Source organism: Hemiscyllium ocellatum, chromosome 4 (genome assembly GCF_020745735.1).
Source record: "Hemiscyllium ocellatum isolate sHemOce1 chromosome 4, sHemOce1.pat.X.cur, whole genome shotgun sequence".
Classification (NCBI taxonomy): domain Eukaryota; kingdom Metazoa; phylum Chordata; class Chondrichthyes; order Orectolobiformes; family Hemiscylliidae; genus Hemiscyllium; species Hemiscyllium ocellatum.
This window is the reverse complement of record NC_083404.1, coordinates 76,545,326-76,571,901: the sequence shown is the minus strand read 5'-3', so window position 1 is coordinate 76,571,901 and position 26,576 is coordinate 76,545,326. Positions and strand designations below refer to the sequence as shown.

The 26,576-nt window shown below is 42.0% G+C and overlaps 1 protein-coding gene across 4 annotated transcripts in view; it reads right to left on the bottom strand.

Annotated features, from left to right (window-relative positions):
• Positions 1–26,576, bottom strand: part of rb1cc1 (RB1-inducible coiled-coil 1) — a 212,872-nt gene that overhangs the window by 4,865 nt on the left and 181,431 nt on the right. For all 4 annotated transcript variants that reach the window (XM_060823471.1, XM_060823474.1, XM_060823473.1 and 1 more), the window contains one exon: positions 6,103–6,173. In XM_060823471.1, the coding sequence (XP_060679454.1) occupies positions 6,103–6,173 (71 nt within the window). The remainder of the gene's footprint in view (positions 1–6,102; positions 6,174–26,576) is intronic.

Here is a 26,576-nt window from a genome sequence, read left to right as displayed (position 1 = left end):
AGATCAGCAAGGCAGCCTTTGTGTGGAGCCACAGAAAATGGGGGAGATTATAAATGAATATTTTGCATCAGTATTTTCTGTGGAAAAGGATATGGAAGATATATACTGTAGGGAAATAGATGGTGACATCTTGCAAAATGTCCAGATTACAGAGGAGGAAGTGCTGGATGTCTTGAAAGTGGATAAATCTCCAGGACCTGATCAGGTGTACCCAAGAACTCTGTGGGAAGCTAGAGAAGTGATAGCTGGGCCTCTTGTTGGGATATCTGTATCATTGCTAGTCACAGGTGAGGGGCCGGAAGACTGGAGGGTGGCAAACGTGATGTCACTGTTTAAGAAGGGCGGTAACGACAAGCCAGTGAACTATAGACCAGTGAGCCTGACCTCAGTGGTGGGCAAGTTGCTGGACGGAATCCTGAGGGACAGGATGTACATGTATTTTGAAAGGCAAGGACTGATTAGGGATAGTCAACATGGCTTTGTGCATGGGAAATCTTGTCTCACAAACTTGATTGGGTTTTTTGAAGAAGTAACAAAGAGGATTGATGAGGGCAGAGCAGTAGATGTGATCTATATGGACTTCAGTAAGGCGTTTGACAAGGGAGACTGATTAGCAAGGTTAGATCTCATGGAATACAAGGAGAACTAGCCATTTGGATACAGAACTGGCTCAAAGGTAGAAGACAGAGGGTGGTGGTGCAGGGTTGTTTTTCAGACTGGAGGCCTGCGACCAGTGGAATGCCACAAGGAACGGTACTGGGCCTTCTACTTTTTGTCATTTACTTAAATGATTTGGATGCGAACATAAGAAGTACAGTTAGTAAGTTTGCAGATGACACCAAAATTGGAGATGGAGTGGACAGCGAAGAGGGTTACCTCAGATTATAACAGGATCTGAACCTGATGGGCCAATGGGCTGAGAAGTGGCAGATGGAGTTTAATTCAGATAAATGTGAGGTGCTGCATTTTGGGAAAGCAAATCTTAGCAGGACTTATACACTTAATGGTAAGGTCCTAGGGAGTGTTGCTGAACAAAGAAACCTTGGAGTGCAGGTTCATAGCTCCTTGAAAGCGGAGTCGCAGGTCGATAGGATAGTGAAGGCAGCGTTTGGTATGTTTTCCTTTATTGATCAGAGCATGGAGTACAGGATTTGGGAGATCATGTTGCAGCTGTACAGGATGTTGATTCAGCCACTGTTGGAATATTGCATGCAGTTCTGGTCTCCTTCCTATCGGAAAGATGTTGTGAAACTTGAAAGGGTTCAGAAAAGATTTACAAGGATGTTGCCAGGGCTGAGGGATCTGAGCTACAGGGAGAGGCTGAACAGGCTGGGGCTGTTTTCCCTGGAGCGTCTGAGGCTGAGGGGTGACCTTATAGAGGTTTACAAAATTATGAGGGGCATGGATAGGAAAAATAGCAAAGTCTTTTCCCTGGGGTCAGGGAGTCCAGAACTAGAGGGCATAGGTTTAGGGAGAGAGGGGAAAGATATAAAAGAGACCTAAGGGGTAACTTTTTCATGCAGAGAGTAGTACGTGTACAGAATGAGCTGCCAGAGGAATTGGTGGAGGCTGGTACAATTGCAACATTTAAGAGGCATTTGGATGGGTATATGCATAGGAAGTGTTTGGAGGGATATGGGCCAGGTGCTGGCAGATGGGACTAGATTGGGTTGGGATATCTGGTCAGCATGGACTGGTTGGACGAAGGGTCTATTTCCATGCTGTACATCTCTATGACTATGAATATTTTGGGGGATTTTTTTTTCTTGTGGATGGTCATTACTTGGAAATTGTATGGTGGAAAAATTACTTGTCATTTATCAACCCAAAGTGATGCTGCATACATACACTGATGCATCAGTATCTGAGAAGTAATAAACGGTACTGAATATCGTGCAATCATCAGCGACCATCCTTCACTTTTGACCTTACGATGGAGGGAAGGTCATTGATGAAGCAACTGATAGTGATTTTGGGCCTGGGGCAGTCCAATTGTGCTAGGGTTCCATAACAAAATTCTCAGTCAAATAATGCCTTGATTTCGAGGGCAATTGTTCTCAGCTTTTTTTTTTAAAATCCAAGTCTGAACTAACATAGTAATGAAGTCAAGAGCCAAATGGCCCTAGTGTAAATCAAACAGAACCTCAGAAAGCTAGTTATTCATTTGTAAGTGCCACTTAACTGCATTATCAACAACCCCTTCCATCATTTTACTGAAGATTGACAGTAAATTAATTTGACAGTACTTAATCAGATTGCATTTCTCTAGCTTTATATACATAGGACATCACAATTTTCTACATAATTAGGCAGTGTTGTAGCTGTACTGAAACAGCTTGACTTAGGGTGCAGCTAGTTCTGGAGCTCAAGTCTTTAGTAAAGTCTCCAATACTACTGTTCAAATGTTGTCTGGGTGTGCAGCCTTTGTAGTAGGCAATGCTTTCAACCATTCCTCTAGATCACGTGGAATGAACCAAATTGACCGAACACTTCCATCTGTATGCTGGGACCTCAGGATGACGCCAAGACGAATTACCCACTTGACACTTCTGCCTGAAGATGGATGCGAATACTTCAGACTTGCCTTTTACACTGAAGTGCTGGGCTCCACTCATTATTGATAATGGGGGAGCATATTTTTGGACAATTCATTTCCTGTTAGTTATTTAAATAATTACCTTCACTATTCATGAGGGAATGTGGAAAGACTGCTAACATTCAATTCATTAAACATGGGATCTTTTAGACTTGTCAACATCATGTTACTTCTGCCGCTTGCATATAAGCAATCCTGCATTGTAATTTCACAAGGTTTACATCTCATTTTTGGATGGGTGTCTGGTGCACCTCCCGCCATGCCGTCTTGCACTCATTATTGAACTAGAGTGGATCCAAGATGGTGGTGGAGTAACAGAGCTGAACCCGAGCTGCCGTTCCTGTCTGCTTTCTTTTCTCCCCCTCTCCTATTCTTTCTACTTTTATCTTCATTTTACCACTTTGTTTTCTTTTCTTTAAAGCCTGAGAATGGCTGGTGAAGGACGTGGTCTTCAGTAGCAGGACGAGCTGGATACTGTTCCATCCCAGCACGAGGTCTCCCCGCAAGCAAGAAGCTGTTAGTGTTTGAGCTGAGCCTGTCTGCTCCAAGCCAGCTGCATTTCCTCTCTCTCTCTCTCCTTTTCATCTTTTTTTCTTTGTCTTTTCTTCATCTTCCTGATGTTGTGGATAGGCCAGAGCTTCGTAGGCTCAATGTGTGGAATGGTGTTGGAGCGTCGGCTGCAGGAATGGTGGAACTGGGACTCCTGGCTGTAGTAGAGCTAGAGCGGAGACCTTGCAGAAGTTCTGGAGCTGCATTTTGGATTCCAACCGATGAAAGTGAACTCTACTTAAGATTAGATTAGATTCCCCACAGTGTGGAAACAGGCCCTTCAGCCAAACAGTCCACACAGACCTTCCGAAGAGTAGCCCAACCCAGCCCCATTTTCCTCTGACTAATGCACTTAACATTATGGGCAATTTAGCATGGCCAATTCATCTGATCTGCACATCTTTGGACTATGGGAGGAAACCGGAGAACCTGGAGGCAACCCAAGCAGACACGGGGAGAATGTGCAAACTCCACACAGTCGCCCGAGGCTGGAGGTTCTTTTATTCCTCTTGCACCTCAAAATTCTGCCACATTGTGGCAACAGAACACTTTTTGCGGTATCGCCCTAGATATATCATGACAAAAAATAAATCATTTATTCATCAATCTCATGGAGGTTAATGGTTATGGTACAGTGGAGGATATGCGGGTCATGAGGCTACAGACAGAGGCTGAATACTAATGGTTCACAGTACCTCATAGATGTCCAGTTTGAGTTGCTTGCATTTGAAGCCTGTTCCATTTAACATTTTGGCTGTCACACATAACATGGTGGAGGCTATCCCCAATGTGAAGACATTGCCAACACAGACACAGTAGCCTGAACATCATAACTGAAACGGTCTCTGTAAGGACTGTACAATGGCTGTTTTTATTCATACTGTTATGGATGGATGTAGATTGATGAAATCTTTCCCTCTTGTTGGCTCTCTCATTAACTGCCACAGATCTGGTCCAGCAGCTATGTTCTTCAGAACTCTGTAGTGGTGTTCCAGAGCCACCTTTGGTAATAAGCACTGGGATGTCCCATGTACAGTCCCTTCGATGTAATTGCCATTCTCCGTTCATCTTCCAAGTAGTGTTCAACATGGAACAGTATTGATTCATGAACCTAGGAGGTGCAGTAGGTTGTGTCAGCAGGGGGTTTCTTTGCACATGTTTGACCAGATGACATGAGACTGTTTGTGTCCAGTATAAACAGTCAGGAACGGATTTCCCTGGAGATGTACTGTTGTGTTACCACCAGGAGGAGCAGAATAAAACCCAGGCATCATGATGATAAAGTAAGGAATGATTCTGTATGGTCTGTTATGTTTGATTCCATGACTAAGACTGAATAATCTATGGGATAGTTCTCCCAATTTTGGCACAAGTCCTATATGCTAGTAAGGAAAATTTTGCAGGATGACAGGAGCCACTTGTGCCATTGTTGCCTAGTTTGATGAAAGGCCATTTACTAAGTTTCATTTCTTTCTTAAGATCTCATAGCACTTTGATAGGAGTGGTTTGCTAGGTCCTTTCAGAAGGCTTTTAAGTGTCAGTCACATTGCTGTAGGCCAAACCAGACTAGGATAGCAGACTTTCTTCTCTAACTAAAACTAGTCAATTAGATAGGTTTTTAATGACAATTTCATTAGTTACATGGTTACCATTAAGCTAGCTTTTAACTCCAGACTTTAATAAATTCAATATTCACCAGCTGCCATGCTGAGATTGAGGCCAGTATCTTCATAACATTAGGTTCATTGCTTTGTATTACTAGCCCAGTGACATTGCCACTATGTCTCACCAGTGACGTGAAATGTCTTCAGTTCGACAAAAGCTTGAGGAAAAACACTCCACCTTTTCACTTGGCACTCTACAACCTTCTAGACTCAGCAACAAGTTCAACAATTTTGGGGGTGGGGGGTGGGGGGGGGGGGGCAGCATGGTGGCTCAGTGGCTAGCACTGCTGCCTCACAGCGGCAGGGACCCTGGTTTGATTCCAGCCTTAGGGGACTGTGGAGTGGTGGTTGGGGCAGAAGGGTGGTTTTGGATGGGGTTGGGTTGCGGGCAGGGGTGATGTCGGACAGGGTTGTTGGCAAGGGATGGTGTTGGACAGGGTTGTGGGACGTGCGGGGACTGTGTTGGGGGTGGGTGGGGTGCGGTGTTGGACGGGGTGGGGGGATAAAGGGCAGTGGGCTGTGTTGGACGAGGTTGGAGGACAGGGGGCTGGTGCTGGACAGGCTTGGTGGGTGAACGGGGTTGGGCGGGGGCTAGGGGTGGTGTTGGACGGGGTTGGGGGTGCGGGTGGACTGGGTTAGTGTGGACGGGGTTGGGGGCAGCGTTGGATTGGTTTGGGGGCAGGGGGTGGTGCTGTACGGGGATGGGGGCAGTCAGGGGGAAGTGTTGGATGGGTTTGCGGGGGCAGACAGGCAGTGCTGTATGGGGTTGGAGGCTGGCCGGGATGCAGCGTTGGACGGGGTTGGGGCGGGCACTCACACACACTGTGCTGCAGTCTTCTGAACGGGGAACAGACTTAACAGAAAACTGAGTCCCATAAGAGAGGCATTAATATTGATTAACCAAATAATTAAATTATCCAAAACGAATTAGTGCCCACCCTCCTCGTTCGGATAATCGCGGTTCCTCTGTATAAGTTTCTTCCTTTCCTCGTTACTATTCCCTTTGGCTTTTATACCATGAAATGTTTGGGCTTTTAATCTTCCTGTTCTTTGCTTTTCCCTCGTTCAACCTATTATATTGTTACTTTACTTCAGTTCTGAAAACTACTTACTTGATAAGTTAACTCTATTCCTCCCCATTGATGCTGCCTAATCTGAATATTTGTAACATTTTCTATTTTATCACTGTTAGTATCATGCACTTGGCAGCACGGTTTGTTTTTCAGTATCACATAATAATGATTATTTGCCAATGGCAAATCGAAATTTTACCCATAAAGTGAAAAACCTCACCTTTTTAGCTTGACAATATTCTTTTTCCATCACTTTTCCCAGTACCCAAGGCCTCCTGGAAGAACCTGGAACTAAAAGTGAACAAAATGTTTCAATGACTAAATTAGTAACAATTAAGTTAACAGAAAACAAATTCAACTAACAGAACCACTTGTTCCTGGAGGAAAAAAAAACTAGAAAATTATATTTTTCAGTTTGGAGAGTGAGAAGTGTATTTCTTAACTTCACTGTTTTCACCATTCCTCAGTGATCAACTAACAGAAAATAATTAACATGCTTTTCTCCTCCATTTTCTGCTTATGTCGAGGAGCTACTACACCTTAGAGACTGGTTCAACTGATATGTAGATTTAAATATTGAATGATCAATGACATTGGGCACTGCCTTCACTCAAGTCTGAGAAATATTTCTCAATGTCAGATTACCAACCATGTAGATAGCTTTCCTTATTCTGATCAGAAGTGTGATTTCATGCATGATGGCTGCTATTATTCCAAAGATAGAAAGTTACATAGTGCCCCAGTTCTCTGATCAAATTACAGGTAAAATGCTGTCATTTTATCAGTTCATACTGTCTCACTCTGTAGTACAGAAGAGATCATTCTTCATAAAGATATCGAACATTCCAAAGTCCATCTAACAACAAAACTGATGTGGCTCATAATTTCAAATACTGCCTCTACAGAATAGCAAAATTTTAAATAAATTCATGGCAGTGTAGGATAGTGAAATTTGAGTTCAATAAAAATCTGGAATAAAAGCCAGCCAAATGGCAACACTGGTGATTGTTGAAAGAAGAAACTAATCTGGTTCAATAACGTCCTTTATTGAATGGAAATGAATTCTGGTCTAGCCAGTGATGTCCACATCTCATATACAAAAAAAAACTGAATTGAACACATACTTCACATTAGTTTTCACAATAAGGAATGAAGTAGCATCCTAGAAGCAGCTTTAAAATTAGGAAATGGAAGGGAAAGAGGAACTCTGAGAAATTACAATCACAAAAGCAGTTGTAGAGTCAAACAGTATGGAAGCTGACCCTTCGGTACAACTATTCCACACTGACCATGTTCCCAAACTAAACAGGTCCCATTTGCCTGTTTTTGTCCCATTTCCCTTCAAATCTTTCCTATTCATTTACTTATCCAAATGTCTTTGAAATATTGGAAGTACCTGCATCCACCACTTTCTCTGGCAATTCGTTCTACACACAAACTACTCTGTGAAAAGCTGCCCCTTAATGTCCTTTTTAAAAACTTTCTCCTCTCACTTTAAAAATATGCCCCCTAGTTTTGAACTTTCTTACCCTATGCAAAAGACTCTTGCTATTCACCTTATCTATGCCTCTCATGATTTTATAAACCTCTTCTTATAAAGGTTACCCTCAACCTCCTATGCTTTAGTGAAGGTCGTCCCAACCTATCCAGGCTACATTTATAAATCAAACCCTCCATTCCCACCAATACCCTGGTAAATCTTTTCTAAGCCATCTCCAGTTTAAGAGTATCCTTCTTATAGCATGGTGATCAGAATTGCAGTGTATTCCAGAAGAGACCTCACTTAAGGCATGTTGCCTGATTTTTCTTTGGCACCTGGATGATAGTGGCCTTCTTGAAGCTGGTGGGAACCTCACATCTTAAGGAGGAGAGGTTAAAGGTATCTGCATACTCCTGCCAGCTGGTCTGTGCAGGATCTGAGTGCACAGCCTGGGACTTCATCCGGGCCAGTCACTCACTTTTTGTGGGTTCACTCTCAAGAAAGCTGATCGGATGTCTGTGGCAGTGACCGTGTATTAGAAAATTATTGGAATTGCAGGCTGATAGTGCCTTGGTCCTTTCTAATATACTTTCTTAGTGCACACACTCCTGTCAAGTTAAGGAGACGACATTGGAAGCCCACAAGAACATATAGATAGGTTACATGAGGGGGCAAAGATCTGGGGTGTAAATGTCAAAAAGGTGAACTGGCAGGAAGAATAAAAGCAAAGCTCTAAATGGTGAAAGAGACTACCAAGGTCTGAAAATGCATGGGAATCTGGGTGTCCTAATTCATGAATGGTAAAAGTCTAGAATGGAGCTATAATACATAATACATAAATGTTATCATTTATAGAAAGGAGAATTGCATACAAAGTCGGGGTGGTTTTGCTACAGTTGTACAGGATATTAACGAGACCACATCAAGGGTAAGTGTATATGGCATTGGCCAACTGATTGAAGGAAGGCTGTAAATATGTTGCATGCAATTCACAGACTAATTTCTGGAATGGGCTTGTTCTCCTATGAAAAAATATTGGAGGCTTATGTCTTACTCTTCTAAGTTCCAATGGATACAACCTTATTGAAACATACAATTATAAAAAGGGTCTTAATAGGATTGATATGGACAGGGTGATTCTTCTTATGGGAGAATCTACAACTAGGTGTCACTAAATAAGGAACTGCCCATTTAAAACTGTACAGACAGATTTTTTTTTCCAGTTTTTGGAAAACTTCCATTAGAGAAGTTGAAACTTTTGAGTATTTTAATACAGAGATAGTCAGTGAAAATATAATGAACAATAAGGATGTATAAGAACAGACTTCAGGTGGTGGATGAATGGAATGTGAAACTTCATACAAGAAGCACAGTGATACATTTTTGCAGGATACATGAAAATAAACAGTACTACTCATAACTGCGCTTTCAAAAGGGAGCTAAGAAGTGATCTTAGAACATTTGCATACAGTTCTTTGGAAGTGGTAGGATCAGTTGAGAAGACTATTAAAATTTATGGATTCCTCAGTTTCAAAAATAAAAAAAAGAATCAGAAGCAAGGAAACTATGCTAAACTATTAGAAAGCACTGGTTAGGTGTCAATTGGGATATTGCAACCAATTTTAAGCATAACAGTTCAGGAAGAATGACAAATGTCTCAATGATGCAGAAGCGATACATTGGAATACTACCAGGGATGAGGGACTTTAGTTATGTGGTGAGACTAGATACAATAATTTATGGTCTTAGAGGAGAGAAGATTAGAAGTATTCAAAGAGTTTTGATACAATAAAGAAAATAAAAACGGTTTCTTGCAGTGACAATTTTGTAACCATAAATAAATAAGTACAGTTTACAAACAAAAGGATGAAGTTCAGATCTGGAAGCACAAACAGAATGAGTGATGGAAATGTAAGCAGTAATAATATTGAAGAGAAATGTAGATTCATAAATTGATTTCAAGTATTAAGAGGAAATAGCAGAGGTTGTTAATAATAAGATAACTCAAGAACCAGCACAGCAAGATGTGCCCTAGTCGACTGATGTTGCATGATTTTATGTTTAAGCTGCACTACGTTTTTACAAGGAAGAGCCACAGTGTATTACAAAAGGTTTCACTCTTCATAGATGCTGCCAGATTGGCCAAGTTCTACCAGCACTTTCTTTTTTTGTACATTTCTTTTTCTACGTTTTTACTAGCTCAAAACAGTTATTCTCAGATAAACATCTAGGGGTTTGTTATGTAACACTACTATGCTACATATGGATGTCACACATAAATCAAGAAAACATTAGACTGCTTAATTATAATCTGAATACTAAGATTACTGGCTGACAATTTACTGAAAATCTTATTTTAATCACTAACTGCATTTTACTGCATGTATTCTGCTATTGATGTTTTCAAATATTTTAGAAAAGAAATGTAATTGAAAGACCATATCAGCCTTATAGCTATTCTAATGCTTTGTGATGCAAACCCATAGAATCATACAGTGCTTATCTAAGTACTTTTTAGAGTTGAAGTTTCCTGCCACAACTACCCTCCTAGGTGTTGCATTCGAGACCCTCACCACTCTCTCAGTGAAAAGTCTTTTACTCGAATCCCCTTTCAACCTTCACTTTAAAATTATGCCCCCTTGCTACTGTTCCTTGACTAAGGGGGACAGCTGGTTTGTAATCACTCTATCCATTCCTCTCATAAACTTATCCTGTTCCAAAAGCCAACCTGAACTTCTCCAACCTCTCTTCACACTGAAATGCTCCATTCCAGGTCAAATCCTGATGAACTTCCTTCGCACTTCCTCTAGTTTATCCAAATCCTTCCTGTAGTTAAGCATCCAGAACTATATACTGTACTCCAGCCATGGGCTAATCATACTTCTGTCCAACTCCAACATGACCTCCCTGCTCTTCTCATCTATGTCATGACAGATATAATCTATGCCATGACGTTCCCTTCCCTTGTCTGATTCCCTGCTCCAAAGTGCATCACCTCATATCTATCGAGGTGAAATTCCATCTGCCACTGATCTGCCCATCTGACCAATCCATTTATATCTTCCTGTAACGTAACACTTTTTTCTTCACTGTCAACCAGGTGGGTAATCTTTGTGCCACCCACAAATTTAAAGATCCCGTTCACATTCTCATCTACATCTTTTGTGAATATCATGAACAGTAAGGGACCCAGCACTGATCCCACTGATACACCAATGCACACGGAGTTCCAGTGACACAAGCAGTCTTCCACCATCATACACTGTCTCCTAAAACTAAGCCAACTTTGGGTCCATCTTGCCAAGTTACCATGGAATTCATCAGCTTTTATCTTCTTTAAAGTTTGGCAAAGGCCTCTCTGAAATAAATTACATTCACTCCCCTACCCTCCTTTCAAACACTTGGTCACCTTCTCAAAAAATTCCACCAAATTTAGCAAATATGACTTAGCTCTGAGAAATGTATGCTATCCATGATCAAATCTTGCCTTTCTAAATGGAGATTCATTTTCTCCATCACTATTTTCTCTAATAGTTTCACTACAGCGGAGATTGGACTTTTTGGTCTATTTCCAGTCTTCTGGCACCTCCTGTATGACCGAAGGAGTTGAGTTTAAAAAAAAGGATCAGGGGCCCTGTAACGTCCTGCATTGTCTCCGTTGACAGTGTGGGATACAACTCATTTGGACCTGGAGATCCATCCACTTTTAAATACACAAAAGTCTCCAATACCTAATTTCTTCTACCAATCTATTCAAGAAATCCACAGTGCATCCTCTTGAGTATGTACTTGCATTGTACTTCTCCTGAGTAAAGATAGATGACTTCCACTTTACACACACATTGCTCCCTTAGTCACTACTCCTTCTCTGGTTATTCCGTTCCTCTTAACACACTTGCAGAATATCTTGATTTTCTTCTTAATCTTGCTTGCCAGTATTTTCTCATGATGCCTCTTTGCTCTCCTAGCTGATTTCTTGAGCTCGACCATGCACTTCCTATATTCCTCTAGGGCCTCCGTTGTTTTGCTCCTTTTCTAATTGTTATAGCCTCTTTTTTTTTTCCTTTTCATCCAGTCCTGAGTATTCCTAGACATTCATGGTTCTTTGGGCTTATTGCTACTACATTTCACCCTAAAGGGAACAAGTGGGCCTATATTCCCAAACCTTTTTGAACATCTTCTGTTGTAGATTTACCCTCAAGTAGTTGTTTCCAGTCTGTTCTGGCCATATCCTGCCTCACTTTAATAAAATCTGCCATACTCCAATCCAAAACCAATTACTTGCCGGCCATCATTCTCTTTTTCAATAAGGAGCTTAAAACAGTGTTATGGTTGCCATCACTAAAATACTTGCCCACTGCCACTGTAAACACCAGTTTGTTTCATTCTACCGATCATTCCACTCGACATATATCGATCAAGATACTCAACTAGTTACATTATGCATCTGTCTATTTTGCACACAAATATATACACAAAAATTAGAGGGTTGGCTCGTAGAGGAATAGCATTTTGAGAGATTTTTATATATCCTCTCCTATTTTCTCATGACAGCAGAGTTGCCTGGTCAGAGATTGCAGCTGACCATCTCACACTCAATGCAAAAAGAAACAAAAGTACATGTTCAGGTTATTGAATATAAGTCACGAACCTGGGACTCTAGCGCTGTGAGGTAGCCACTGAGCCGTCCTTTCTACTAAAACTTGTCAAATTTTAACACAAGGGCACAATTTTCAAATTATATTTGAAATGTTCCCATAAATAATCATGAATCAGTGTCAATAGAGGGAATAAAACACTTCCACAGTAACATATAGATAGATCTTCTAACCATATTGATCAGGTAGCAATCAAAACCGGATTATCTCTCAAGTTACTGTATTAGCAGTTGAAATCATTATTTTTCGACAGCAATATATATTGTAGTATTCTGGGTTATACTTTATGTAAGCCTTTAAGATATAGGACTACACCCACACTTCACTTTTCATTTTACCATCTACTATTCCCCATGCATTAGGGATTTATCAGCTTAAAAAAGTACTTCATACAATTTTTGTGAGCTGTCACAATGGCATGTTGACTGGTGTAAACTACTTTTTAAAAAGATCTATAGAGGTGTAAAACAGTAATGAATGCAGAACACCTGAAGCCATGCTCTTTAAATGTATTCATTAAGCCAATGGAGATGTGAATACCAAATATTAAGCAACTGTACATATCCATTGATGCCTCAATTATACAAGGTCCATAATGCATTGTAAAATTAATGGTCAAATAGTAATATAGGAGCTGCTAAGAATTGAACAACACTTACAACATTAGATATCAAACTGTGCACACCTGTAATGAACTGATTTCTAATTTCTAATAAAACTTGGGCTTACGTTGAAATTAAGATGGAGAAAGACCAGATTAAGGAATTTCTTTTACATAGAATCATAGCAAGTTTTTGGATGACTAATCTTCTAGCCTTGCATTCAATTAATGTTGTTTTAGTTATTGTATTTCAAAGTCTCTTCAAACTTTTAAACTTGTATTATCACCATGCTGCAGTGTTTTCTTTATCTGCAAACTTTTAAACTCCATTACAGCAACACCATATCATTTTCTTCTAATAAAGCTTTCAATTTAGTGTAATTGTAATGCTGTAGTTTTGCTAGTTGTAAATTTCAAACATGTTTTCTGAGAATAGCAATACCACAGCTCACATCTCTGTACTGCTTACTGGAGATTTTCCCACCTTCTACAGCTGAGGTGGAGGCTTCTTACTTCTTAATATGTAAACTGGACAAATCCCCCCCTTTCATGGTATAAACACAATGCACACATATTTTGTACCATTTTTATAATAAACCTGTGGTTTTAATCAATCTTCCTGTCAGAGATGCAGTTTAAATTGTGGATACCCCACTCTTATCACAAGGTTAAATTTCATCTGTCTTCTGTCAAGAGTCCTTGCTCAAATCTTTTAAATTACCTCTGTTGTCTTATGCCTACTGTTTCCTTGTGACCAGCCAATCATCCACCCATGCCAATTTATTTACTCCTCCTACCATGAGCTTTTATTTTCTGCAATAACCTTTGATGCGACACCTTACCAAATGCATTCTGGAAATCTAAGTACAAAGAACTCTAGTAGATTGGTGAAATATGACATCAAATTCACAAAACCATATTGAGTGTGCCTGATTAGCTTGAGTTCGAAATGCCCTGCATTAGCTTCTTTAATAATAGAACAAAGAATAGTACAGCACAGGAACAGACTTTTCTCCCTCAAAGCCTGCATCAACACATTTAGCACTTACACACTAGAACTGTCTTCACTTACATGATCTGGATCTCTCTATTCCCTTCCCATTCATGCATTTGTCCAGGTGCTTCTTGAAAGCTGTTAGTGTGTCTGTTCCCATCACCTCCTCTGGCAATGCGTTCTAGGCAGTCCCCACCCTTTGTGTGAAAAACTTGCCTCACACATCTCTTTTAAATTCTCCCCACCCCGCTGTCGCAACCCTCACCTTGAACCTGTGTTCCCTAGTAATTTAAGCCTACACTGTGGGAAAAAGACTCTTACTTTCCAATCTATCCATCCAACTCAATTTTATAAACTTCTATCAGGTCACCTCCCAACATCCTGGGTTCCAGTGAAAACAAAAACAGTCTATCCAACCTTTCTTCAGTGCTAAAATCCTCTAACCAGGAAACATTCTGGGAAACTTTTTCTGCACCCTTGCCAAAGCATTCACACATTTCTGGCAGTGTGGCAACCAGAACTATATGCAATATGCCAAGTGTGGCCTAACTAAAGTTCTATAAAGCTGCTGCATAACTTGCCTATCTTTATATACAATGCCCCCTTTCAATTAAGGCGAGCACGCCATAGGCCTTTTATAGTACCTTATCTACCTGCGCAGCCATCTTCAGTGATCCATGTACTTGCACATCCAGATCCCTCTGCACATCAATACTCCTAAGGGTTCTGGTGCATAATTTGCACCTGCACTTGATCTTCCAAAATGTATCACTTTTCATTTATTAGGAAAACACGTTCGAACATTTTCTCTATGGCAGACATTATGCTACCATTTCTCTCCCTGCTGTATTATTCTCTTTTATTCTATTCAAACTTCCACAAGTCAAAGGAACTTTGAAAAATTAAATTGAATGTATCAACCACTTCACTAGCTACCTTTTATTTTCAAAGACCCTAGGATGAAGTCCATCAGGACCCAGGCACTTACCAGACCACACCTTCAACAACTAAACCTGGAAATTGTTATTGTTTTTCGTAAAACTAATGCTTTTACAGTGGTAAGATCACTTCTGAATTTTTTTTCCACTGCTGTTACCTTGAACTACATGTGCGACAATCCTACTGCTTATCATCGTGTTGGATGTTGAGATACCAACCACTTGCAGGCTGAGGCCGAGATATATTGCTGTCACCAGTCCTCTGTTTTAGATATTTTAAAAATGAACCTGTTTGGACATGGCATGGGTCATCACCAGGGCAAATGGGACTTCAACTCAGACCTTCTGGCCTAGAGATAGTGTTATTACAACTGAGCCACAAGAGCCCTAGAATTTAAATTCACATGCTACCATAGTGACTTAATATATCTCCAGACTACATGGCTTCGGATTACTCATTCTACATCATAACTACTATTTTTAAAATTCCACAAAATGTCTAGGTGGACTTTGTAACCATGTCCTCAAAGCATAGGTCCAGACTGCCAAGTTACTAACCTAGTGTTGTTATTATGCCACTGCCAAACCCAGATTGTAGATATTTTTAATCAACATGTTCAGACATGTTTAACACACGTCTGGAGCAAGTTGGATTGGAACTCAGCTTGTCTTTCCACAGAAAGGGACACTATCACTGTGTCATAAGAGCCCTATAATATTTCTTCTTGGCTTTGAACTGTGAAATTTTCACGTGAGGCAAACGTGACAACCACTATAAGCTGAGTGTAAGGATCTCTCTAATTCGCAATGGCAGAGGATAAACCACCATTAAATCCTAATGAGAAAATGCACTTGTCTCATCAACAAAATGTAATTCATTGCATGATAGCAATAAAGGTACATTGACTGGTTAAGCATAATTACAAAGAATATCATGGCAGAGATGACATCTGTTTTTATCATGTCTTCATGCTAGATTTCTTTTTATCCATTCTGGTAGGCTGTTTTACTTTATCAGATTGGGTGGAGCTTAATGCAACTTTGCCATCAATTCTTTCAGAACCATTAGCTTAACTGAAAACGTGCAATTTTGTTTTTGCTGTTAGTATTAATTTGTTTTTGTTAAATTTAAGCAAATTTTAAGTGACTTGTATTGTTACATTCAGGTCAACAAACAGAGAAGTCATCTAAGTAATTCCCATCCATCATTAATACTCACAAGGACAACAAACAAGAGGAGAGCAGACGATGAGCAAGGCAGAGAGGAGACAGGTGCAAGAGACCCCGGGGGAAGTACCTGTCAGGAACAAGTTGAATCTTTTGGAAACAGTTGGCGTGGAGGCAGAGCAGAAGAGTCGGACATCGCACAGAGCCATGGTAATAGGGGACTCCACAGTGAGAGGATCTGACCAGGGTTTTTGTGGCAGCAGGCAGGACTTAAGGATGGTGTGTTGCCTTCCTAGTGCCAGAGTTAAAGACATCACAGACAGAGTGCAGAACATCCTCAAGGAAGAAGGTGAAGAGCCAGAGGTGGTGGTACATTTCGGCACAAGTGATGTCGGGAAGAAGAGAAGGAACATACCACAGCAGGACTTTGGAGAACTAGGAAGAAGGCTGAAAAGCAGAAAATCCAGTGTGGTTATCTCCGGTTTGCCTCCAGTTCCTCGGGCTGGTGAGACCAGCATCAGGGAGATAATGGACTTCGTGTGTCTGGGGAATTGGTGCAGTAAGCAAGGATTTAAATTCTTGGATCACTGGGGTATGTTTTGTGGTCAGCATAAATTATACAAAAGAGACGGTTTGCACCTTAATAGGTTGAAGACCAGCATTCTGGCAGGCAGGTTTGCTACTACAACACAGCTACGTATGAACTAAGTAGCGGGGGGAGGGGACAAACTGGATGTTTAAGAAGGAAATTGAAGGGAAAGTTAGAACAAGGGAAGTCAAGAAAGATAACTCTATCAATGAGGCAGAAAACTCAAAAAGGGATCACGCTGTCAGGTTGAGTGAAATAGGAGTTGATGGGAAGGGTGAGGGCAGTAACAAATTAAAATACTATACATGAATGCACGAAGCATTAGAAATAAGATGGATGAGCTTGAGGCTCTTTTGGAAATTGGCAGATACGATAGTGTGGAGATAACTGAGACGTGGCTTCAAGTGGACAGGGCCTGGGAAATGAATATATTCAAGGCTACACGTGCTATCGTAAGGTCAGACTGACAGGCAGAGGGGGTGGGGTGGCCACGTTGGTAAGGGATGATATTCAGTCCCTTGCGCGGGGGGACCTAGAATCAGGGGATGTAGAGTCGGTGTGGATAGAACTGAGAAATACTAAGGGTAAAAAGACCCTCTGGGGAGTTATCTACAGTCCCCCAAACAGTAATCTGGATGTCGGATGGAAGTTGAATCAGGAGCTGAAATTGGCCCGTCGCAAAGGTGTTACTACAGTTGTTATGGGGGATTTCAACATGCAGGTAGACTGGGAGAATCAGGATGGTACTGGACCTCAAGAAAGAGACTTTGTGGAGTGCCTCCGAGATGGATTCTTATAACAGCTGATGCAGGAGCCTACCAGGGAGAAGACAATTCTGGATCTGGTATTGTGCAACAAACCAGAATTGATCAGGGACCTCGAAGTGAAGGAGCCATTGGGAAGTAGTGACCATAATACAATAAGCTTCAATCTGCAATTTGAGAGGGAGAGGGTACAATCACAAGTGACAATATATCTGTTGAATAAAGGGAACTATGGAGCTATGAGGGAGGAGCTGGCCAAAGTTCAATGGTGCAATACCTTAGCAGGGATGACAGTGGAGGAACAATGGCGGATATTTCTGTGTATAATGCAGAAGGTGCAGGATCAGTTCATTCCAAAAAGGAAGAAAGATCCTAGGAGGAGGCATGGGTGGCCGTGGCTGATGAGAGAAGTTAAGAAACATATAAAGTTAAAAGAGAAAAAGTATAACATAGCAAAGATAAGTGGGAAAATGGAGGACTGGGAAGCTTTTAAAGAACAACAGAGGATTACTAAGAAGGAAATATGCAGAGAAAAAAATGAGGTATGAAGGTAAACTGGCCAATAATATAAAGGAGGAGGATAGTAAAAGCTTTTTTTTTAAAAAAGGTATATGAAAGACAAAAAAATGGTTAAGACTAAAATTGGGCCCTTGAAGACAGAAACAGGGGAATATATTACAGGGAACATAGAAATGGCAGAAGAATTGAATTGCTACTTCAGATCTGTGTTCACTGGGAAGACACCAGCAATCTCCCCGAGTGGCTGAAGGACCTGAACTTAAGCGAATTTATATTTGCCAGGAATTGGTGTTGGAGAGACTGTTAGGTCTGAAGGTTGATAAGTCCCCGGGGCCTGATGGTCTTCATCCCAGGGTACTGAAGGAGGTCGCTCGAGAAATCGTGGATGTGTTGGTGATTATATTCCAGAGATCGATAGATTCTGGATCAGCTCCTGCAAATTGGAGGGTGGCTAATGCTGTACCACTTTTTAGGAAAGATGGGAGAGAGAAAGCAGGAAATTATAGACCAATTAGTCTGACCTCGGTGGTGGGAAAGATGCTGGAGTCTATTATAAAGGATGAAATCACGACACATCTGGATAGTAGTAACAGGATAGGTCAGAGTCAGCATGGATTTATGAAGGGGAAATCATGCTTGACTAATCTTCTGGAATTTTTTGAGGATATAACTCTGAAGATGGACTAGCAAGACCCAGTAGATGTAGTGTATCTGGACTTTCAGAAAGCTTTCGATAAAATCCTACATAGGAAATTAGTGAGCAAAATTAGGGTGCATGGTATTGGGGGCAAAGTACTAACTTGGATTGAAAGTTGGTTGGCTGATAGGAAACAGAGTTGTGATAAACGGCTGTTTCAGAATGGCAGGCAGTGACCAGTGGGGTACCGCAGTGATCAGCGCTGGGACCATAGCTTTTTACAATATATATTAATGATATAGAAGATGGTATTAGTTATAACATTAGCAAATTTGCTAATGATACTAAGCTGGGTGGCAGGGTGAAATGTGAGGAGGATGTTAGGAGATTACAGGGTGACCTGGACAGGTTAGGTGAGTGGTCAGATGCACGGCAGATGCAGTTTAATGTGGATAAACGTATGGTTATCCACTTTGGTGGCAAGAACAGGATAGCAGATTACGACCTAAATGGAATCAATTTAAAGTAAAGGGGTAGTACAAAGAGATCTGGGTGTTCTTGTCCTGAAGAAGGGCTTATGCCTGAAACGTCGGATTTCCTGTTCCTTGGATGCTGCCTGACCTGCTGCGCTTTTCCAGCCACACATTTTCAGTTCTTGTACACCAGTCAATTAAGGTAAGCTTGCAGGTACAGCAGGTAGTGAAGAAGGCTAATAGCATGCTGGCCTTCATAACAAGAGGCATTGAGTATAGAAGCAAAGAGGTTCTTCTGCAGCTGTACAGGGCCCTGGTGAGACCACACCTGGAGTACTGTGTGCAGTTCTGGTCTCCAAATTTGAGGAAAGACATTCTGTCTATTGAGGAAGCGCAGCATAGGTTCACAAGGTCAATTCCTGGAATGACGGGACTACCTCATGCTGAAAGACTGGAGCAACTGGGCTTATACAACCTTGAGTTTAGAAGACTGAGAGGGGATCTGATTGAGACATAAGATTATTAAAGGATTGGATACACTGGAGGCAGGAAACAAAGTTTCCGCTGATGGGCGAGTGCCGAACTAGAGGACACAGCTTAAAAATAATGGGTAGACCACTTAGGACAGAGATGAGGAGAAACTTCTTCATCCATAGTGTGGTGGCTGCGTGGAATGCTCTGCCCCAGAGGGCAGTGGAGGCCCAGTCTCTGGATTCATTTAAGAAAGAGTTGGATAGAGCTCTCAAGGATAGTATAATCAAGGGTTATGGAGATAAGGCAGGAACAGTATACTGATTAAGGATGATCAGCTATGATCATATTGAACGGTGGTGCAGGCTCGAAGGGCAGAATGGCCTACTCCTGCACCTATTGTCAAACCATGTCACAATAAACCAGAAATTTATAGCAGATCATATGACAAACTAATCTACATTGGGGAAATAGGTTACAGCCTACACTATGTCATGGTGAAACCACGGAACAAGAGCATGATATCATCCTCAAACAGCAGCCTCCACACAGGCATCTGGCTAAACTTACTCAATAAGCACACTACCCTCTATTTTGCATAGTTGATAAATCAGCGGCAAAATTGTTAGCTCATACTGCTCTATTACCAATACAATAGCCTGACCAATCTTCCGGATAAAATGTCAAGCCTACCAGTTCTTAGAAGAAATATTAAGGTAACTACTCCCTTTCAGAACCTAATCTGCATTACGTAACCAAAATCTTCTTTCTCAATGTTTTTGTTCTCTCCATGTAAATTAACTTTCAAATAATGTTTAGTTTTTTTTTAAGTAAAACTAATGCACATGGCTGTTACAGAAAAGGTTGCATCTTCAAACTGCACCTTACACGTGCCTGAAGGAGCTCTTTTGTTTATTTTTATTCATGGTCGAGTGTGTTGCTGGCAAAGCCAGTATTTATTGCTTATCCTTAATTGCCCTTGAACAGATGGTGAACTATTATGTTAAACCATACAACTATAAGTAGGACCAGAAGTAGCGCATTTGGCCTTGTGCCTGTTCTGCCACTCTACAGGATCATGGCTGATTCAGTATTCCCAAGGCTACTTTCCTGCCCTCTCCCTTGATTCCCACAGTGCTATTAGGCAAGAAATTCTGAGATTTTGAGCTAGTAACCAGGTGGCCCAGTATTAAAGGGAGATCATGCCCAAAAAATTCAGCCAATGCTCTGGAGCCTCCTGCGAAGCGCTTCTTTGATGTTTCTTTCGGTATTTATAGTGGTCTGTCCTTGCCGCTTCCGGGTGTCAGTTTCAGCTGTCCACTGTAGTGGTTGGTATATTGGGTCCAGGTCGATGTGTTTGTTGATGGAGTTTGTGGATGAATGCCATGCCTCTAGGAATTCCCTGGCTGTTCTCTGTCTGGCTTGCCCTATGATAGTAGTGTTTTCCCAGTCGAATTCATGTTGCTTGTTGTCTGAGTGTGTGGCTACTAGGGATAGCTGGTCGTGTCGTTTCGTGGCTAGTTGATGTTCTTCAACTGTTGAACATCAACTAGCCACGAAACGACACGACCAGCTATCCCTAGTAGCCACACACTCAGACAACAAGCAACATGAATTCGACTGGGAAAACACTACTACCATAGGGCAAGCCAGACAGAGAACAGCCAGGGAATTCCTAGAGGCATGGCATTCATCCACAAACTCCATCAACAAACACATCGACCTGGACCCAACATACCAACCACTACAGCGGACAGCTGAAACTGACACCCAGAAGCGGCAAGGACAGATCACTATAAATACCGGAAGAAACATCAAAGAAGCGCTTCGCAGGAGGCTCCAGAGCACTGATTATGTCTCCTAGCCAGAGGACGAAACGTTTGCAACAAAAACTTCCAGCTCGGCGAACAGAACCACAACAATGAGCACCCGAGCTACAAATCTTCGCACAAACTTTGAAAATTCAGCCAAGTTTGTCGAAGACATGATCAGGTGTATAGACAATGCTTTTGAGGTAATCTGCTTGGACATCAGCAAGGCTTTTAATAAGGTTCCACATGGGAGGCTGATAGCAAAGGTGAGAGACAGGAGATCCATGGAAATTTAGCAAAGTGGATTCACAACTTGGCTGAGTGACATTAAGCAAGTAGTTCTGGTTGACAGGTGTTTGACTGCACGTCTATGTCCAGTGGAATCCCGCAGCGACAGCGTTGTGCTGCTGCTTGTTTGGATCTTATATAAGTGATTTAGATTTGAAGAACCTTGGTGCACATACTCACCAGTTCCTAAACACACAAGGACAAGTAGATAAAGTGGTTAAGGAGGCATATGGTATAGTTGCCTGTAATAGCCAAAGTATGGCGTATATCAGCAGGGAGATTATGCTGGAACTGTATAAAACACTGGTCAAGTCATAGATAAGTATACTGAGTGCACTTTTGGAATCCACATTATTGGAGGGATGCATTGAGGTGCAAAGGAGATTTATCACGATTATGCCTGGGCAGGAGTGTTTTAGGAATGGTAAGAGATCAGAGACAATGGGAGTATTGCATTCAATTCCTGTCAGCACATTACAGGAAGGATGTGGAGGTTTTGAAGAGGGTGAAGATGATATATATCAGGATACTGTCTGGATTAGAGGATATGAGCTTTAGGGAGACTAAGAAAACTAAGGTTCTCTCTTCTGGAGCTGCAGAAGCTGAGTGGAGACTTGATAGATGCCTACAAAATTATGAGATGCAAAAGTAGGGTTGACAGTCAGAAGTCTTTTCCGCAGAGCAGAAATGTCCAGTACTAGGGGACATGCATTTAAGATGAGAGGAGGAAAGTTCAAAGGAGATGTGAGGTACAAGTTTTTTTTTTAAAATACACAGAATGGTAGGTATCTGGAATGCGCTGTCAGATAAGATAGGTGCATTTAAAGGGCTTTTAGGTGAATTCAAATTAAATGTCCCTATCATATCTAGCAGCGTGTTCCAGATACCTACCACTGTATGTAAAAAAAAAACCTTGCACCTCACATCTCCTTTGAACTTTCCTTCTCTCATCTTAAATGCATGTGGACCAAAAGCAGGCAGATGTTAATTTGGCATCATGTTCAGCATAACATCATGGGCCATAGTGAGATCTGTGTGAAGCATGTTAATATGTTAGGGCATTTAAAATAAAAAAAGTAGTAAGTTTAGTGTGGAGTAATAAGGTGGACAAATTCCCAGGGCTTGATGGTATCTACCCCAGGTTACTGAGAGGAGCAAGAAAGGACATTGCTGGACCTTGACCAAGATCTTTGAATTAGCGATAGCTCATATTGTTCCTCTATTCATTAAGAGATAATCCAGGAAAGTATAGATCTGAGTTGGTGGTTGGGAAGCTATTGGAGAGAATTCTTAGGGATAGGATTGATGTGCATTTGGAAAAGAATGGCCTAAGTAGGGACAGTCAGCATGGCTGTGTGTGAGGCAGGTCATCTCTTATTGACTTCATTGAATGTTTTGAGAATGTGATTGATGAGGGTAGAGTAGCCAATGTCGTCTCCATTTATTTTTATAAGGCTTTACTTATGATCGACTCATCCAGAAGATTCAGATACATGGGATCAACTGTGACTTGGCCATGTGGATTCAGAATTGACTTGCCCATAGAAGGCAGAAGATAGTGGTGGAAGGGTGTTTTTCTGGCTAGAGATGGGTGACCAGTGGTGTTCTGCAGGGACCCACTCTGGGGCCTCTGCTGTTGGTGATTTATATATAAAGAACTTGGATGAAAGTGTAGATGGGTAGGTTAGTACTTTTATAAATAACACAAAGATCAGTGGACTTGTGATCAGTCTAAAAGGTTGCCAAAGGATACAGTGGGATATATGCCAGTTGCAGATATGGAGGGAGAAATGGCAGGCAGTTTAATCCAGGTAATTGAGAGGTGCTGCACTTTGGGAGATCAAATGTAAGGAAAAGTTTTGGAGGACCTTGAACAGTATTGATGTACAAGTTCCAAGCTCCCCGAAACTGGCCACACAAGTAGAAATGATGGTAAAAAAAGCATTGGGTATGCTTGCCTTTATTTTGGTCAGGGCTTGCGCAGAATCAGAATGTCATGCTGCAGCTTTGTAAGATACTGGTCCAGCTGTACTCAGTTAAAACCCTCTTGAGCAGCACTAGTGAACCTCGCTGCGAGGATATTGGCTCCCCTCCAGTTTAGGTGCAATCCATCCCTCTTGTTCAGGTCAGCACCTCTGCCCCAGAAGAAGAGGTCCCAATGATCCAAGAACCTGAAACTCTACTCCATTCACCAGCTACTTAGCCACTCACTAGCACATGGCACAAGAGATTACTACCTCAAGGTCCTGCTTTACAGCCTCTTTCCTAATTCCCACTTTCTACAAGCGTCATTGGCACCAACGTGCAGAATGACTTCTGGCTGTTCACCTTCCCTCTGAAGAATTTCATGCGACCGCTCAGCCATCCTTGATCCTGGCACCAGGAAGGCAGCACACCAATCTGGAATCTTGAACACAATCACAGAAACAAACACACAAACAAACAAAACTCCTACCACTAGCACTTGCTTGGACTTTGCCCTATCCTGCTCTACAGCAGAGCCAGTTATTTTGCCACAGGCCTGGCTGCTGCTGTGATGTTCCTCTAGGAGGCTATACCTCATAATAGCATCCAAACAGTATACTTGTTAGAAAGGGGAATAGCCACAGGAGACTCCTGCTCCACCTGCCTGACTGCCTCTCCTGGGAGTCACCTACCTACTTGACAGAACCTATGATATGACCAACTCCCTGTAACCAGCATCTAAGACACTCTCTGCCCCCCTAGGCCCCTCTGTGTCTAACTGCCACTTCAACCGAACCCCATAGTCAGTGAGGAGCTGCAGCCAGTCACACTTCCTGCAGATATAGATGTCAGGGACACTAGACTGCTTCCTGATTCCCTCACATTTTGCAGGAGGTGCACACCACTGCCCTGCCATCTCACCCCCCTTACACTAAAGATGGATAAAAGCATTTTACCTTGTTCACCTTTCTCACCAAAGCCCTGTATTCACCTCAACCCACACTTACACCAACCAGCAGCACTTCCATCACACTTCCCTCTCAAAATATTTTGCTGGTGATTTCTAATTAACAGGTTTAAATTACAACACAATCTTTACAAACAGACTAGGTACCTTCCAACGGCCTCTCTCAATCTCTTTTTTATTGGTTTGCTATCACTATGACAACAAGAGAGCAGTGATAAAGTTCAAGTCAGAAAGGTGATATGACTCAGAATGAGGAAATTTGCTTGAGTTTTTATGCATCAGCCACCTATGTCCTTCGATGTGGTAGAGGTGGTTGATTTAGAAGATGTTAATCTAAAATGTTCATCAATTTGTTATGATGTTCCTTGTAGATGATAGAACACTGCTACCACTATGCACAAATAGTTAAGGAAATGAATAATTAAAGTGTTGATGGTGTGCAGTACTGAAAGAGTTGCATTCAGCCAAGTACTCCATCACACTTGTGCCTTGCAGATTACAGGCACGCTTTGAAGAGTCATCAGATGAATTACTCACTGAAGGGTTTCCAACTTTTGACTTGCTTTTGTAGCCAGGATATTAAAATGCTGATTAATTATGATTCTGTTCAATGGTAGTCCCAAGGATGCTGACGGCAAGGGATTCATCGATGGTGACTCCTAAGGTGGACGGTTATATGTATACTGGATACACTACTTTGTGTAGCACATACATTACTTGTCTCTTAGGGCTTGCATGTCCTGGGCCGCCTCCATCACCAAATCCTAACCACCCTTCGCCTGGAGGAAGAACGCCTCATCTTCTGCCTATGGACTCTCCAATCACATGGTATCAACATCGATTTCACCAGTTTCCTCAACCCTTCTCCCCTCACATTATCCCAGATCCAACCCTCCATCTCGGCATCGCTCTCTTGAACTTCTCCTACCTGTCCATCTTCCTTCCCACCTATCCGTTCACTCTCCGCTGCAACCTATCACCATCACCCCCACCTGCATCCACCTGTCACCTTCCTAGCTACCTTCTCCCCCAGTCCCACCCCCCACTACTATTTATCTCGCAGCCCCCTTGGGGTCTCCGCACATTCCTGATGAAGAGCTTATGCCTGAAGTATCAACTGCCCTGCTTCAAGGATGCTGCCTGACCTGCTATGCTTTTCCAGCGCCACACTTTTTGACGCTGCCTCAGTATATAGCCTTATAATGGAGGTAAGGTCATTGATGAAGCAGCTGAAATTATCAGTTTGTAATACAACCCCGAGCAACTCATGCTTTGGTGAGCTGAAACTGAGACAATTGGTCTTGATCAAGCACAATCACCTTAATTTATGCCACATCGTACACTAACCCGTGGGGAGCTTTTCTTTCATTCCCAACATCTTCAAGTATCAATTTAATGATGGTTCCTTAAGTCAGATCCAATGAAATGCTGCCTTGATGTCAAGATAATTTACTCTCACTTCATTTCTGGAATTCAGCTCTTTAGTCATGTCTAAACCAAACCTGTAATGAAGTCCGCAGCAGAATGCCCCGAGTGCAATCTAAACTCAGCATGGGCTAACAAGTTCCTACTAAGAGGAGGGGGAGTAGCATTGTTAATTAGGGAGTGCATCATAGCTGCAGAAAACGTAGTTGTTGAGGAGGTTTTGTCGACTGAGTCAGTGTGGATGGAAGTCAGCAACAGGAAAGGAACAGTCACGTTATTGGGTGTTTTTGACAGACCTCCCCAGTAGAAGCAGAGAGATTGAAAAACAGATTGGACAACAGATCTTGGAAAGTTGCAGACATAACAGTTAAGACCATAAGACATAGGAGTGGAAGTAAGGCCATTCGGCCCATCGAGTCCACTCCACCATTCAATCATGGCTGATGGGCATTTCAACTCCACTTACCCGCATTCTCCCTGTAGCCCTTAATTCCTCGAGACATCAAGAATCTATCAATCTCTGCCTTGAAGACATTTGGCGTCCCGGCTTCCACTGCATTCTGCGGCAATGAATTCCACGGGCCCACCACTCTCTGGCTGAAGAAATGTCTCCGCATTTCTGTTCTGAATTGACCCCCTCTAATTTTAAGGCCATGTCCACGGGTCCTGGTCTCTTCACCTAACGGAAAAAGTTTCCTAGCGTCCACCCTTTTCAAGCCATGTATTATCTTGTAAGTTTCTATTAAGTCTCCCCTTATCTTCTAAACTCCAATGAATACAAACCCAGGATCCTCAGGCGTTCCTCGTATGTCAGACCAACCATTCCAGGGATCATCCGTGTGAGTCTCCGCTGGACACGTTCCAGTGCCAGTATGTCCTTCCTGAGGTGTGGGGACCAAAACTGGACACAGTACTCCAAATGCGGCCTAACCAGAGCTTTATAAAGT